At 43.8% G+C, this 17,582-nt stretch overlaps 1 protein-coding gene across 2 annotated transcripts in view; it reads left to right on the top strand.

The window, feature by feature from the left end:
- LOC123484307 (guanylate cyclase soluble subunit alpha-2-like) overlaps positions 1–17,582 on the top strand; it is a 49,585-nt gene that overhangs the window by 16,128 nt on the left and 15,875 nt on the right. For both annotated transcript variants that reach the window (XM_045214504.1, XM_045214500.1), the window contains exons 5-6: positions 12,629–12,841; positions 13,039–13,311. In XM_045214504.1, the coding sequence (XP_045070439.1) occupies positions 12,629–12,841; positions 13,039–13,311 (486 nt within the window). The remainder of the gene's footprint in view (positions 1–12,628; positions 12,842–13,038; positions 13,312–17,582) is intronic.

Here is a 17,582-nt window from a genome sequence, read left to right as displayed (position 1 = left end):
GTCGAATGTAATCCATAAGATTGTAAACAACTTTATGGAAGCCCAGTGCCCCGGGTGTGCGGGGTTTGCTCATTTTCAACCATTCCATTGGTCCTCCTAAGGAGCATCGGGGCAGTGCAAAGCGAACTCGCCCAGTCTTTTCCCAGCAAACACAGTGTCACCATGTGTTATTAGGCAAAAGGGGGCATGAATTGTTGACATAATTGTAATCCAAACCAAACCCTCAAGTAACTCATGATGCAGTCATTTACCAAACTCAGTTTTGGACGAGACTGACTTTATGACCAAAATTATCCTATTTAGACTTTGTAGTACATTTTGACACAACAATTAATGTTTCTTTCTCATATCGATGACACAGAGGCCGTTTAAAACTAGAGAAGTTGGTTCTAAGGGGCAGTTGACCTTTATAATAGTCATAGCAGGGACAATGATGTATGCAACAGTAAGCCACATTAACAGTCATTAGGGACAGTGATGTATGCAACAGTGAGATACATTAAGAGCCATTAGGGACAGTGATGTAAGATACATTAAGAGTCATTAGGGACAGTGATGTATGCAACAGTGAGATACATTAAGAGCCATTAGGGACAGTGATGTAAGATACATTAAGAGTCATTAGGGACAGTGATGTATGCAACAGTGAGATACATTAAGAGCCATTAGGGACAGTGATGTAAGATACATTAAGAGTCATTAGGGACAGTGATGTATGCAACAGTGAGATACATTAAGAGCCATTAGGGACAGTGATGTAAGATACATTAAGAGTCATTAGGGACAGTGGAGGGGCGTGAGCTGACATTTTCAGCAGAAAGGGCAGAGAGTGGAGGCGACAGGACATAGTCTTCAGCTGAGGCCATACCCCCAAACCCCCCGTCCGTCCGTCCGTCCGTCCGTCCGTCTTCCAGCCCTTGAGGGGTGTCTGATTCCCCCACCCCTCCTTGCCAGACTCCCTCTCTCTCCCTCCTGCCAGTGTCTGTCTGTCCATCCATCCTCCCCCCAGGGCTTGAGCTCTCCAAGAGTAGATCTACTGGAAAGGTTACTTAGGCTTCTCTCTCTCTCTCTCTCCCTCTCTCTCTCTCTCTCTCTCTCTCTCTCTCTCTCTCTCTCTCTCTCTCTCTCTCTCTCTCTCTCTCTCTCTCTCTCTCTCTGTCTCTCTCTCTCTCTGTGTGTGTCTCTTTGTCTCTGTCTCTCTCTTTCTCTGTGTGTGTCTCTCTTTCTCTGTGTCTCTCTCTGTGTCTCTGTCTCTCTCTTTCTCTGTCTGTGGTACCAATGTCTCTGTGTCTCTGTCTCTGTCTCTCTCTTTCTCTGTGTGTGTCTCTCTTTCTCGGTGTCTCTCTCTGTGTCTCTGTCTCTCTCTTTCTCTGTCTGTGGTACCAATGTCTCTGTGTCTCTGTCTCTCTCTGTCTCTGTCTGTGGTACCAATGTCTCACTCTCCTTTTCCTTTACTTCTTTAACTTCCCTCGCTCACACACACACACACACACACACACACACACACACACACACACACACACACACACACGTATTACTGATGCTGAGAGGCCAAGCCTCCAGCTGTGTGTGTACACCTTTCTGCACACAGAGAAGACATCTTATTGACATGCCGTCAGGACCGCCCTCATCTACCCAGCACCTTACACTCCTCCTCTCTCTCTAGCTCCTTCACTCCAAACCCCTCTCTTCACCTTCCCTTTGCCTCAAACCATCCTCGCTTCACCTAACCAGAACCCCCACCCTCCCTCCTCACAGCAATCCATCTTCACCTAACCAGAACCCCCACCCTCCCTCCTCACAGCAATCCATCTTCACCTAACCAGAACCCCCACCCTCCCTCCTCACAGCAATCCATCTTCACCTAACCAGAACCCCCACCCTCCCTCCTCACAGCAATCCATCTTCACCTAACCAGAACCCCCACCCTCCCTCCTCACAGCAATCCATCTTCAACCAGTATCGTCAGTTTGAATTTACACGGCATGTTACAGCGTAACCTTAAGAGCACCTAGTGTACATCATGTATCTGTTTTTATCACTGGTGTTGTGTCATATGGTCACCATCTCCACTCTCTGTAGTGTAAATATGACCCAGAGAGAAAGGGAGCGCAGTGACTTTCAAAGCTTCCTCTCTTTTTGTTCTTCTGAACAACAAACAACAAAAATCACAGTGTTGAGGGGGGCATCGGATCAAAGGTTTGCTAAATGTTTCAATCTTCTTTGTTCCCTGTCACATGAGCGCACACACACACACGTGCACGCACACAAACACACACACTCATGGCCTTGTCTTGTAAAACAGCCTCCACAATAACAGAGCAACAGAGCAGTAAAGAAATCAAAGTTGGAAAGCGCCAGACACCAGCAGAGTTGGGCTGGAGGAGAAATGGATGTCTGAGCACAGGTTGGCCTAAAGGTCTCACATGATCTTTCAATAGATCTGAGTGGGCATATAGGGGGATACCATGTTTCAGGATGCCTGGCTGTGTGGATGTCTTTGTCTACCTGTGTGTGTGTGTGTTTGTGTGTGTGTGTGCAGCCTTCATGCATGTACATGTGTGTTTGTGTGTAGGTGTATTTGTGTGTGAGTGACTCATTGACTTGTGCTCTGTGCTTCTATGCAAATGAGTCTGTTTACACGCCAGTCTGCTTAAATCTCTCTGTTTTTCCCTCTCTGCCCACCTCTCCTTTTCTCTCTCACTTTCTCTGTCTATCTCTCATTCTCTCTCTCTTTCTCTCTCTCCATCTCTCCATTTCTCTCTGCTCTCCTTCTCTGTCCTCTGGTTGAGAGTGGGGCTGTGGTCCTCTGTGGTCTGTGTTGATGTGTGTTACTGTATTGCTGCTGAGAGTGTAGAACTGAGTTAAAGCAGGGAGACGCACACCAAGGCTGGCAGAACAGCCTCTAGTCTGTGTGTGTGTGTGTGTGTGTGTGTGAGCGAGCGCAATCGTTTGCTTGTGAGTGAGTGTGCATCCTCTGCATCAGTGGTCACCAACCGGTCGATCTTCAAGGTATTCCTAGTCGATCACCAAACATTTCTATAGAACAGCCAACGATAAAGGCATAAAGGCTTGAGCTCTTTTTTAAAAATTTGTGTTGTGCTGTTGGCGGTAGGTGCACTTGATTCAGAAGCCCTGTTGGCGGTAGGTGCACTTGATTCAGAAGCCCTGTTGGCGGTAGGTGCACTTGATTCAGAAGCCCTGTTGGTGGTAGGTACACTTGATTCAGGTGGTCCACTTGATTCAGTGGTCCTCTGTAGCTCAGCTGGTAGAGCACGGCGCTTGTAACGCCAAGGTAGTGGGTTCGATCCCCGGGACCACCCATACACAAAAAATGTATGCACGCATGACTGTAAGTCGCTTTGGATAAAAGCGTCTGCTAAATGGTATATTTTATTCAGAAGCCCTGTTGACGTTAGGTGCACTTGATTCAGAAGCCCTGTTGGCGGTAGGTGCACTTGATTCAGAAGCCCTGCGCACCGGGTAGGCAAAGTGTTCCGTTTTTGAACCATTTAATTTGTCTGAAAATACATACTCCGCCTACCTGGCGGACCTGGAGATCTGTGGCTAAATCAATTGTGCCTACTACGCTGGCCAATCGGACAGCTCAAATCACCGTGCCTACAGCCTCCACGACCCTGGCCACAGCAAAGTTTGATACAGTGGCTTGTGAAAGTATTAACCCCCCTTGGCATTTTTCCTATTTTGTTGCCTTACAACCTGGAGTTAAAATTGTTTTTTGGGGGGTTTGTATCATTTGATTTACACAACATGCCTACCACTTTGAAGATGCAAAATATGTTTTTCTTGTGAAACAAACAAGAAATAAGACAAATAAACAGAAAACTTGAGCGTACATAACTATTCACTAGGCCATTCCAAGACATTTACATTTTTCCCCTTAAACCACTCAAGTGTTGCTTTAGCAGTATGCTTAGGGTCATTGTCCTGCTGGAAGGTGAACCTCCGTCCCTGTCTTAAATCTCTGGAAGACTGAAACAGGTTTCCCTCAAGAATTTCCCTGTATTTAGCGCCATCCATCATTCCTTCAATGCTGACCAGTTTCCCAGTCCCTGCCGATGAAAAACATCCCCACAGCATGATGCTGCCAGCACCATGCTTCACTGTCGGGATGGTGTTCTTGGGGTAATTGGTTACACCAGATCTTATTTAGGGGCTTCATAGCAAAGGGGGTGAATACAGTGGGGGAAAAAAGTATTTAGTCAGCCACCAATTGTGCAAGTTCTCCCACTTAAAAAGATGAGAGAGGCCTGTAATTTTCATCATAGGTACACGTCAACTATGACAGACAAATTGAGATGTTTTTTTCCAGAAAATCACATTGTAGGATTTTTAATGAATTTATTTGCAAATTATGGTGGAAAATAAGTATTTGGTCACCTACAAACAAGCAAGATTTCTGGCTCTCACAGACCTGTAACTTCTTCTTTAAGAGGCTCCTCTGTCCTCCACTTACCTGTATTAATGGCACCTGTTTGAACTTGTTATCAGTATAAAAGACACCTGTCCACAACCTCAAACAGTCACACTCCAAACTCCACTATGGCCAAGACCAAAGAGCTGTCAAAGGACACCAGAAACAAAATTGTAGACCTGCACCAGGCTGGGAAGACTGAATCTGCAATAGGTAAGCAGCTTGGTTTGAAGAAATCAACTGTGGGAGCAATTATTAGGAAATGGAAGACATACAAGACCACTGATAATCTCCCTCGATCTGGGGCTCCACGCAAGATCTCACCCGTGGGGTCAAAATGATCACAAGAACGGTGAGCAAAAATCCCAGAACCACACGGGGGGACCTAGTGAATGACCTGCAGAGAGCTGGGACCAAAGTAACAAAGCCTACCATCAGTAACACACTACGCCGCCAGGGACTCAAATCCTGCAGTGCCAGACGTGTCCCCCTGCTTAAGGCAGTACATGTCCAGGCCCGTCTGAAGTTTGCTAGAGTGCATTTGGATGATCCAGAAGAGGATTGGGAGAATGTCATATGATCAGATGAAACCAAAATAGAACTTTTTGGTAAAAACTCAACTCGTCGTGTTTGGAGGACAAAGAATGCTGAGTTGCATCCAAAGAACACCATACCTACTGTGAAGCATGGGGGTAGAAACATCAAGGCTGTTTTTCTGCAAAGGGACCAGGACGACTGATCCGTGTAAAGGAAAGAATGAATGGGGCCATGTATCGTGAGATTTTGAGTGAAAACCTCCTTCCATCAGCAAGGGCATTGAAGATGAAACGTGGCTGGGTCTTTCAGCATGACAATGATCCCAAACACACCGCCCGGGCAACGAAGGAGTGGCTTCGTAAGAAGCATTTCAAGGTCGTGGAGTGGCCTAGCCAGTCTCCAGATCTCAACCCCATAGAAAATCTTTGGAGGGAGTTGAAAGTCCGTGTTGCCCAGCGACAGCCCCAAAACATCACTGCTCTAGAGGAGATCTGCATGGAGGAATGGGCCAAAATACCAGCAACAGTGTGTGAAAACCTTGTGAAGACTTACAGAAAACGTTTGACCTGTGTCATTGCCAACAAAGTGTCACACCCTGGCTCTGGGACTCTATATGTTGAGCCAGGGTGTGTTCATTCTATGTGTTCTGTTTCTATGTTGGGAGTTCTAGTTTGTTTATTTCTATGTTGGCCTGAGTGGCTCCCAATCAGAGGCAACGAGTGTCAGCTGTGGCTGGTTGTCTCTGATTGGGAGCCATATTTAAACTGTCGGTTTTCCCTTAGTGTTTGTGGGATCTTGTTCCAGTTGGTTGTGTTAGACTTAGGACGTCACGGTATCGTTTGTTGTTTTGTATTTCGTGTGTGCACTTTAATTAAATAAAGTATGTTCGCTCAACACGCTGCGCCTTGGTCCTCCTCTCTTAACGACGATCGTGACACAAAGGGTATATAACAAAGTATTGAGAAACTTTTGTTATTGACCAAATACTTATTTTCCACCATAATTTGCAAATAAATTCATTAAAAATCCTACAATGTGATTTTCTTGATTTTTTTTTCTCATTTTGTCTGTCATAGTTGACGTGTACCTATGATGAAAATTACAGGCCTCTCTCATCTTTTTTAAGTGGGAGAACTTGCACAATTGTACATATGCACCCCACTGTACATATGCACACACCACTTTTCCGTTATTAATTTTTTAGAATTTCTTGAAACAAGTTATTTTTTTCATTTCACTTCACCAATTTGGACTATTTTGTGTATGTCCATTACATAAAATCCAAATAAAAATCCATTTAAATTACAAGTTGTAATGCAACAAAATAGGAAAAACGCCAACAGGGATGAATACTTTTGCAAGGCACTGTACTAGCCTACGTGAGATTTCATAACTTTTAAAACCTTGACCAGAGAGAGACTGTCAAAGAATAGAGCAAAGAGCTGCTGTTTTTATGAGTGAGTTCATTCTAAGTATTTATTCAGCATTGTCAACACTGTTTTAATTCAACACTATTACAAAAGATAAAACGTGCTTCTCCCTACTTCCACTCGCGCTGCAGCTGCAATGAATGAGTAGCCAAGTGTCTCGATAGCCCTGCGTTTTTATTATTATTAGCAACTCGTCATGTCTATTTTAATATCGAGGAATATTTCACTTTCTCTGGTCATAGGAACAACATGAATTTGTGCATGCATGCGCCTCGTCATCAGGTGTAAGACGGTGTTGCATTTACATGTTGCGTTTATATTTTTGTTCAGTATAATTCAAAACAAGGACACAGCGCAATGTTCACACAAAATACAAACAGGTGTTATGTAAAGGATGAATTAGTTACATGGTTTTCTCATTTATAACACTTAGATGAGCTAAAACAGTACAGTGGCCTTGCTCTTATGTGACCTCAGTATGTTACTAGAAACCGTTACTCACAGTCTCCTTATTCATTCTTCCCAAAGGCCTATAGCTACCTCTACTACACCATTCTCAAGGGCGCAGACACACGCACACACACATACACACACACACACACACACACACACACACATACACACACACGCATACACACACACGCATAGCACAGCAGTCCTTACCTGATCTCTTTCTGTCTGTAGAACTCTAAGGTTCTCTGTAAAGACTGTTGAACCATCTGTGAGGTTGCTTGTTCGAATCCCAGAGGCGACAAGGCGAAAAGTCTGTCGATGTGCCCTTGAGCAAGGCACTTAACCCTAATTGCTCCGGGGTCGCCGTTGATAATGGCAGACCCTGGCCATGGCCCCACTCTGAGGGAGAGTTGGGATATGTAAAAAACAAATTTCCAATTCACACATGCACATTAATACACACTTGTACATGTGTGGACTAGGACAAATATACAGTGTATTTGGAAAGTATTCAGACCCCTTGACTTTCCACATTTTGTTACGTTACAGCCTTATTCTAAAATGGATTAAATTGTTTTTTCCCCTCATCAGTCTACACACAATACCCCATAACGACAAAGCAATAACCGGAAAACTGAAATATCACATTTACATAAGTATTCAGACCCTTTACTCAATACTTTGTTGAAGCAGTGATTACAGCCTCGAGTCTTCTTGGGTATGACGCTACAAGCTTGCACACCTGTATTTGGGGAGTTTCTCCCATTCTTCTCTGCAGATCCTCTCAAGCTCTGTCAGGTTGGATGGGGAGCGTCCCTGCACAGCTATTTTCAGGTCTCTCCAGAGATGTTCGATCGGGTTCAAGTCCGGGCTCTGGCTGGGCCACTCAAGGACATTCAGAGACTTGTCCCGATGTCACTCCTGCATTGTCTTGGCTGTGTGCTTAGGGTCGTTGTCCTGTTGGAAGGTGAACCTTCGCCCCAGTCTGAGGTCCTGAGCGCTCTGGAGCAGGTTTTCATCAAGGATCTCTCTGTTCATCTTTCCCTTGATCCTGACTAGTCTCCCAGTCCCTGCCACTGAAAAACATAGTATATAGGCAGGTGTGTGCCTTTCCAAATCATGTCCAATTAATTGCATTTACCACAGATGGACTCCAATCAAGTTGTAGAAACATCTCAAGGATGATCAATGGAAATTTGCAAAATTGTAGACTATATGTAGGTAGTGTGTGTGTTATCTCTCTGTTGACTATATGTAGGTAGTGTGTATGTGTGTTATCGCTCTGTAGACTATATGTAGGTAGTGTGTGTGTTATCTCTCTGTAGACTATATGAAGGTAGTGTGTGTGTTATCTGTCTGTAGACTATATGTAGATAGTGTGTGTGTTATCTCTCTGTAGATTATATGAAGGTAGTGTGTGTGTTATCTCTCTGTAAACTATATGAAGGTAGTGGGTGTGTTATCTCTCTGTAGACTATATGTAGGTAGTGGGTGTGTTATCTCTCTGTAGACTATATGTAGGTAGTGGGTGTGTTATCTCTCTGTAGACTATATGAAGGTAGCGTGTGTGTTATCTCTCTGTAGACTATATGTAGGTGGTGTTTGTGTTATCTCTCTGTAGACTATGTGTAGGTAGCGTGTGTGTTATCTCTCTGTAGACTATATGTAGGTAGTGTGTGTGTGTTATCTCTCTGTAGACTATATGTAGGTAGTGTGTGTGTTATCTCTCTGTAGACTATATGAAGGTAGTGTGTGTGTTATCTCTCTGTAGACTATATGTAGGTAGTGTGTGTGTTATCTCTCTGTAGACTATATGGAGGTAGTGTGTGTGTGTTATCTCTGTAGACTATATGTAGGTAGTGTGTGTGTTATCTCTCTGTAGACTATATGTAGGTAGTGTGTGTGTTATCTCTCTGTAGACTATATGAAGGTAGTGTGTGTGTTATCTCTCTGTAGACTATATGTAGGTAGTGTGTGTTTTATCTCTCTGTAGACTATATGGAGGTAGTGTGTGTGTGTTATCTCTCTGTAGACTATATGTAGGTATTGTGTGTGTTATTGGTCTGTAGACTATATGTAGGTAGTGTGTGTGTTATCTCTCTGTAGACTAAATGAAGGTAGTGTGTGTGTTATCTCTGTAGACTATATGTAGGTATTGTGTGTGTTATCTCTCTGTAGACTTTATGAAGGTAGTGTGTGTGTTATCTCTCTGTAGACTTAATGTAGGTATTATGTGTGTTATCTGTCTGTAGACTATATGAAGGTAGTGTGTGTGTTATCTCTCTGTAGACTATATGTAGGTTTTGTGTGTGTTATCTCTCTGTAGACTATATGTAGGTAGTGTGTGTTTGTTAGATCTGTAGATGTAGGTTGTATGCATTATGCAGAGCTAGGAGAGGGTTCTATAAATAAATCAGGCTGCAGTGGGCTCACAGGCGGAATAATCTATCTGACACCAGGGAGAGAGAGAGAAAGAGAGAGAGACAGAGGAAGAGAGAGACAGACGGAAAGAGGGAGAGAGAGGAAAACTGAGAGAGAGAGAGAGAGAGAGAGAGAGAGAGAGAGAGAGAGAGAGAGAGAGGATGCTAGGATCTTACACCAGGGCTGGAACCTGAGAGAGACCTGGCTTCCCCGGGTTTAAATAACAATATGTAGCTTTCACTTCTGGTCAAAGTGCTGCCATTGCACTTGTGTGTAAACTCAGGGGGTGGGTTAACCCTTTTATTGTTCACAGATAGATGGGAGATTGTTGAGTGGAGCTGAAGGGTGGGACTAAAAATAACAAGATAACTAATGTAAAATATACTGTGTCCTTAAAATGTATATAGTATGTAAAAGCTGGAAGTAGAAGCTTATGTGTTGTTGTCCATTAGTTTACTCCAATTAGGGGAGGGGAAAATAATAAAGGAAAGTATACAGTGGGGAGAAAAAGTATTTGATACGCTGCCGATTTTGCAGGTTTTCTTACTTACAAAGCATGTAGAGGTCTGTAATTTTTTATCATAGGTACACTTCAACTGTGAAAATCCAGAAAATCACATTGTATGATTTTTAAGTAATTAATTTGCATTTTATTGCATGACATAAGTATTTGATACATCAGAAAAGCAGAACTTAATATTTGGTACAGAAACCTTTGTTTGCAATGACAGAGATCATACGTTTCCTGTAGGTCTTGACCAGGTTTGCACACACTGCAGCAGGGATTTTGGGCCACTCCTCCATACAGACCTTCTCCAGATCCTTCAGGTTTCGGAGCTGTCGCTGGGCAATACGGACTTTCAGCTCCCTCCAAAGATTTTCTATTGGGTTCAGGTCTGGAGACTGGCTAGGCCACTCCAGGACCTTGAGATGCTTCTTACGGAGCCACTCCTTAGTTGCCCTGGCTGTGTGTTTCGGGTCGTTGTCATGCTGGAAGACCCAGCCACGACCCATCTTCAATGCTCTTACTGAGGGAAGGAGGTTGTTGGCCAAGATCTCGCGATACATGGCCCCTTCCATCCTCCCCCTCAATACGGTGCAGTCGTCCTGTCCCGTTTGCAGAAAAGCATCCCCAAAGAATGATTTTTCCACCTCCATGCTTCACGGTTGGGATGGTGTTCTTGGGGTTGTACTCATCCTTCTTCTTCCTCCAAACACGGCGAGTGGAGTTTAGACCAAAAGCTCTATTTTTGTCTCATCAGACCACATGACCTTCTCCCATTCCTCCTCTGGATCATCCAGATGGTCATTGGCAAACTTCAGAAGGGCCTGGACATGCGCTGGCTTGAGCAGGGGGACCTTGCGTGCGCTGCAGGATTTTAATCCATGACGGCGTAGTGTGTTACTAATGGTTTTCTTTGAGACTGTGGTCCCAGCTCTCTTCAGGTCATTGACCAGGTCCTGCCGTGTAGTTCTGAGCTGATCCCTCACCTTCCTCATGATCATTGATGTCCCACGAGGTGAGATCTTGCATGGAGCCCCAGACCGAGGTTGATTGACCGTCATCTTGAACTTCTTCCATTTTCTAATAATTGCGCCAACAGTTGTTGCCTTCTCACCAAGCTGCTTGTCTATTGTCCTGTAGCCCATCCCAGCCTTGTGCAGGTCTACAATTTTATCCCTGATGTCCTTACACAGCTCTCTGGTCTTGGCCATTGTGGAGAGGTTGGAGTCTGTTTGATTGAATGTGTGGACAGGTGTCTTTTATACAGGTAACAAGTTCAAACAGGTGCAGTTAATACAGGTAATGAGTGGAGAACAGGAGGGCTTCTTAAAGAAAAACTAACAGGTCTGTGAGAGCCGGAATTCTTACTGGTTGGTAGGTGATCAAATACTTATGTCATGCAATAAAATGCAAATTAATTACTTAAAAATCATACAATGTTATTTTCTGGATTTTTGTTTTAGATTCTGTCTCTCACAGTTGAAGTGTACCTATGATAAAAATTACAGACCTCTACATGCTTTGTAAGTAGGAAAACCTGCAAATTGGGGATACCTAGTTAGTTGCACAACTAAATGCATTCAACCGAAATGTGTTTTCCGCATTTAACCCAACCCCTCTGAATCAGAGGGAGGTTTTCCAATGCCTCGCAAAGAAGGGCACCTATTGGTAGATGGGTAAAAATAAAAAAAGCAGACTTTGAATATCCCTTTGAGCATGGTTAAGTTATTAATTACACTTTGGATGGTGTATCAATACACCCAGTCACTACAAAGATACAGGTGTCCTTCTTAACTCGGTTGCGGAGAGGAAGGAAAACGCTCAGGGACTTCACCATGAGGCCAGTTGTGACCTTAAAACAGTTACAGAGTTTAATAGCTGTGATAGGAGAAAACTGAGGATGGATCAACAACATTGTAGTTTCTCCACAATACTAACCTAATTGACAGAGTGAAAAGAAGGAAGCCTGTGCAGAATAAATATATTCCAAAGCATGCATCCTGTTTACAACAAGGCACTAATGTAATATTGCAAAAAATGTGGAAAAGCAATTCACTTTTTGTCCTGAATACAAAGTGTTATGTTTGGGGCAAATCCAATACAACACATAACTGAGTACCACTCTCCATATTTTCAAGCATAGTGGTGGCTGTATGATGTTATGGTTTGCTTGTAATTGTTAAGGACTGAGTTTTTCAGGATAAAAAATTTATGGAATGGAGCTAAGCACAGACAAAATCCTAGAGGAAAACCTGGTTCAGTCTGCTTTCCACCAGACACTGGGAGATTAATCCACCTTTCAGCAGGACAATAACCTAAAACACAAGGCCAAATCTACGCTGGTGTGGCTTACCAAGAAGACAGTGAATGGCCGGGTTACAGTTTTGACTTAAATCTACTTGAAAATCTATGGCAAGACCTGAAAATGGTTGTCAAGCAATGATCAAATACCAATTTGACAGAGGTTGAAGAATTTTGAAAAGAATAATGGGCAAATGTTGCACAATCCAGGTGTGGAAAGCTCTTAGAGACTTACCCAGAAAGTAAGTAATCGCTGCCAAAAGTCATTCTAACATGTATTGACTCAGGAGGTTGAATACTTATCTAATCAAGATATATTAGTGTTTTTTTTTTAGAATGTTTCCTCCACTGTGTAGATCGTTGAAAAAAAAGACAATTAAATACATTTTAATCCCACTTTGTAATACAACAAAATATGTTAAAAAGTCAAGGAGTGTGAATACTCTCTGAAGGCACTGTATTTCCCACGGTCTGCATTCCATTGACCTCTTTATCACATTAATACCCCCCTCCCTCCCTCTCTCTCTCTCTCTCTCTCTTTGCCAGGTGATGGAGGTGAAGGGTCAGATGATTCATGCCCCAGAATCCTCTACTCTGATGTTCCTGGGTTCCCCCCGGGTGGACAAGCTGGAGGAGCTGATGGGCAGGGGCCTCTACCTGTCAGACATCCCCATCCACGACGCCACGCGTGATGTCATACTGGTGGGACAGCAGGCCAAGGCACAGGACGGCCTCAAAAACAGGATGGACAAACTCAAGGTACAGTCACACACACACACACACGCAATATGCACGCACGCACACACACATGTGCTCATACTCATTATTCTGTCATGTAGACATTCAGCAGGGGACTCCTCCGGCTTTAGAAGAAGAGGAAATGCGTCGGTCACTAAATCTTTACTCCATCATCCCCATTCTACTAATTGTATTTCTATCCCTCTGCTCTTCCCCAGGCCACTCTAGAAAAGACACACCAAGCTCTAGAAGAGGAGAAGAGGAGGACAGTAGACCTTCTCTACTCCATCTTTCCTGGTGATGTGGCCCAGAAGCTGTGGCAGGGGGAGTCTGTCCCCGCCAGGAAGTTTGATGATGTCACCATGTTGTTCTCTGACATTGTGGGCTTCACAGCAGTGTGTGCCCAGTGTACCCCCATGCAGGTCATCAGCATGCTCAACGAGCTCTACACACGCTTCGACTACCAGTGTGGAATACTGGACGTGTATAAGGTATGAACACACACCTGTTCGACTACCAGTGTGGAATACTGGACGTGTATAAGGTATGAACACACACCTGTTTGCACGTGCACATACTGTACACTCATTGCATGCGTGTTATACGTGTCAGGGTTGGGGTCGATTCTGAATTGAGTTGCGAATTGTTCTTTAATTCCAATTAAATTATTGTATTTTAATTGAATTTGAATTGGCCACACCCCACAGGAAGCAAAATTTGAATTGCATTTGAATGAAAGGAATTAGAATTTAATTCAAATGGCTTAGTTATTCTACACATCACCATAGCAACGTCTACATTTACGTCATTTAGCAGACGCTCTTATCCAGAGCCACTTACAGTTAGTGAGTGCATACATTTTCATACTGGCCCCCCGTGGGAAACGAACCCACAACCCTGGTGTTGCAAGTGCCATGCTCTACCAACTGAGCTACAGGGGACTAGTACCATTTAGCATAAGGTTGAAACATTTCATCTTTAAAACTCATTCTCCATTAACAATTTTAAATAATTACAGTAGTCTGGAAATATTCGAAGATCATGTTGTCGGTTGTCTGTAATAATTCATAATTCCCTTAATGTTTTTAAATATCAGAAGATTTTTTTTTCTCCCTAATGCATTATATCAAACACTGCAGTATGGAAGGGAACAATCAAATCAAATCAAATTGTATTTGTCACATGCGCCAAATACAACAGGTGTAGACCTTACAATTAAATGCTTACTAACAAGCCCTTAACCAACAATGCAGTTTTAAGAAAAATAAGTGTTAAGTAAAAAATAGATAAGTAAAAAAACTATGCAATAGTCCGGGTAGCCATTTGATTAGCTGTTCAGGAGTCTTATGGCTTGGGGGTAGAAGCTGTTAAGAAGCCTTTTGGACCTAGACTTGACCCCAGTGATGTACTGGGCCATACGCACTACCCTCTGTAGTGCCTTGCGGTCGGAGGCTGAGCAGTTGCCATACCAGACGGTGATGCAACCAGTCAGGATGCTCTCCATGGTGCAGATGTATAACTTTTTGAGGATCTGAGGACCCATGCCAAATTTTTTCAGTCTCCTGAGGGGGGAATAGGCTTTGTCGTGCCCTCTTCACAACTGTCTTGGTGTGTTTGGACCATGATAGTTTGTTGGTGATGTGGACACCAAGGAACTTGAAGCTCTCAACCTGTTCCACTACAGCCCGTCGATGAGAATGGGGGCGTGCTCGGTCCTCCTTTTCCTGTAGTCCACAATCATCTCCTTTGTCTTGATCACGTTGAGGGAGAGGTTGTTATCGTGGCACCACACGGCCAGGTCTCTGAACTCCTCCCTATAGGCTGTCTCATCGTTGTCGGTGATCAGGCCTACCACTGTTGTGTCGTCGGCAAACTTAATGATGGTGTTGAAGTCGTGCTTGGCCATGCAGTCATGGGTGAACAGGGAGTACAGGAGGGGACTGAGCATGTACCCCTGAGGGGCCCCGTGTTGAGGATCAGCGTGGCAGATGTGTTGTTACCTACCCTTACCACCTGGGGGCGGCCCGTCAGGAAGTCGAGGATCCAGTTGCAGAGGGAGGTGTTTAGTCCCAGGGTCCTTAGCTTAGTGATGAGCTTTGAGGGCACTATAGTGTTGAACGCTGAGCTGTAGTAATTGAATAGCATTCTCACGTAGGTGTTCCTTTGTCCAGGTGGGAAAGGGCAGTGTGGAGTGCAATAGAGATTGCATCATCTGTGGATCTGTTGGGGCGGTATGCAAATTGGAGTGGGTCTAGGGTTTCTGGGATAATGGTGTTGATGTGATTTAATATCTCATGACAAAGAAAAATACTGTTTGACATATTTGAGTTATAATAAAATGTATATTTCAAATGGTATGTGTATTATTTGCATTACTAAGTGGCATGTCCTTTTTATAAAAGATTTGTCAAATGAATGAGACTTTCATTTTTCACATCTCAGTTGATTCAAATTAAATTCAAATTCTGCTTCCTGTGGGGTGTGGCCAATTCAAATTAAATTCACAATTGACTCCAACCCTGAAACGTGTCGTCAGTCCACATACAGTGAGGGAAAAAAGTATTTGATCCCCTGCTGAATTTGTACGTTTGCCCACTGACAAAGAAATGATCAGTCTATAATTTTAATGGTAGGTTTATTTGAACAGTGAGAGACAGAATAACAACAACAAAATCCAGAAAAACGCATGTCAAAAATGTTATAAATTGATTTGCATTTTAATGAGGGAAATAAGTATTTGACCACTCTGCAAAACATGACCTAGTACTTGGTGGCAAAACCCTTGTTGGCAATCACAGAGGTCAGACGTTTCTTATAGTTGGCCACCAGGTTTGCACACATCTCAGGAGGGATTTTGTCCCACTCCTCTTTGCAGATCTTCTCCAAGTCATTAAGGTTTCGAGGCTGACGTTTGGCAACTCGAACCTTCAGCTCCCTCCACAGATTTTCTATGGGATTAAGGTCTGGAGACTGGCTAGGCCACTCCAGGACCTTAATGTGCTTCTTCTTGAGCCACTCCTTTGTTGCCTTGGCCATGTGTTTTGGGTTATTGTCATGCTGGAATACCCATCCACGACCCATTTTCAATGCCCTGGCTGAGGGAAGGAGGTTCTCACTCAAGATTTGACGGTACATGGCCCCGTCCATCGTCCCTTTGATGCGGTGAAGTTGTCCTGTCCCCTTAGCAGAAAAACACCTCCAAAGCATAATGTTTCCACCTCAATGTTTGATGGTGTTCTTGGGGTCATAGGCAGCATTCCTCCTCCTCCAAACACGGCGAGTTGAGTTGATGCCAAAGAGCTCCATTTTGGTCTCATCTGACCACAACACTTTCACCCAGTTCTCCTCTGAATCATTCAGATGTTCATTGGCAAACTTCAGACGGGCATGTATATGTGCTTTCTTGAGCAGGGGGACCTTGCGGGCGCTGCAGGATTTCAGACCTTCACGGCGTAGTGTGTTACCAATTGTTTTCTTGGTGACTATGGTCCCAGCTGCCTTGAGATCATTGACAAGATCCTCCCGTGTAGTTCTGGGCTGATTCTTCACCGTTCTCATGATCATTGCAACTCCACGAGGTGAGATCTTGCATGGAGCCCCAACTGTTGTCACCTTCTCACCAAGCTGCTTGGCGATGGTCTTGTAGCCCATTCCAGCCTTGTGTAGGTCTACAATCTTGTCCCTGACATCCTTGGAGAGCTCTTTGGTCTTGGCCATGGTGGAGAGTTTGGAATCTGATTGATTGATTGCTTCTGTGGACAGGTGTCTTTTATACAGGTAACAAGCTGAGATTAGGAGCACTCCCTTTAAGACTTTAAGAGTGTGCTCCTAATCTCAGCTCGTTACCTGTATAAAAGATACCTGGGAGCCAGAAATCTTTCTGATTGAGAGGGGTTCAAATTCTTATTACCCTCATTAAAATGCAAATCAATTTATAACATTTTTGACATGCGTCTTTCTGGATTTTTTTGTTGTTATTCTGTCTCTCACTGTTCAAATAAACCTACCATTAAAATTATAGACTGATAATTTCTTTGTCAGTGGGCAAACGTACAAAATCAGCAGGGGATCAAATACTTTTTTCCCTCACTGTAGGAGAGGTTTAGTGCAATTGAGTAATGGTGCTGCCATGGGTAAATACAAGGACCAATCAAGTTGTGTTTTATATCAGCACTGTGTGTGTGTGTGGAAAAACACACTGATTAATGGCTAATGTAACGGAGCTTAACAACAGTGTGTCAATACTGGCTGCCTGACAGAGTGGCTTTACAGCAAGGCCCAGTGCGTCCATTAACAACCATCACTCCCTCTATCCATCCCTCCATCTATCACTACATCTATCACTACATCAGCTCTCGTCCTTCGCCAGGGTTTGAGTCAGCACAGATACAGCTGTTTTTGCTTTCCCTACCCTTCCTCTCTCCTCACCCTTCCTCTCTTCTCACCCTTCCTCTCTCCTCACCCTTACTCTCTCCTCACCCTTCCACTTTTTTACTTGACTCTTCCCCTTCTCTCTTTCTACTTCAATTTTCTCTCGTCTCCACTTTCACTTCTCCCTCTCTCTTTTCCTGCTCCATGTGAGGACATAGGAGAGAGAGAGAGAACCATATGTTCCCATTGTCATGGTTACTCTGGATAAATGACTGTGACTGGCTGAAAATGAGAGTTGTGTTTCTTGTTGTCAGGTACAGCTTGTCTGAGTGTTTATTTTCATTCTGCCATCAACCCTGTCAGGATAAAAAAATTTACAACTTGTTTTATT

Source organism: Coregonus clupeaformis, chromosome 5 (genome assembly GCF_020615455.1).
Source record: "Coregonus clupeaformis isolate EN_2021a chromosome 5, ASM2061545v1, whole genome shotgun sequence".
Lineage (NCBI taxonomy): Eukaryota > Metazoa > Chordata > Actinopteri > Salmoniformes > Salmonidae > Coregonus > Coregonus clupeaformis.
This window is presented reverse-complemented; position numbering and strand designations above follow the sequence as displayed.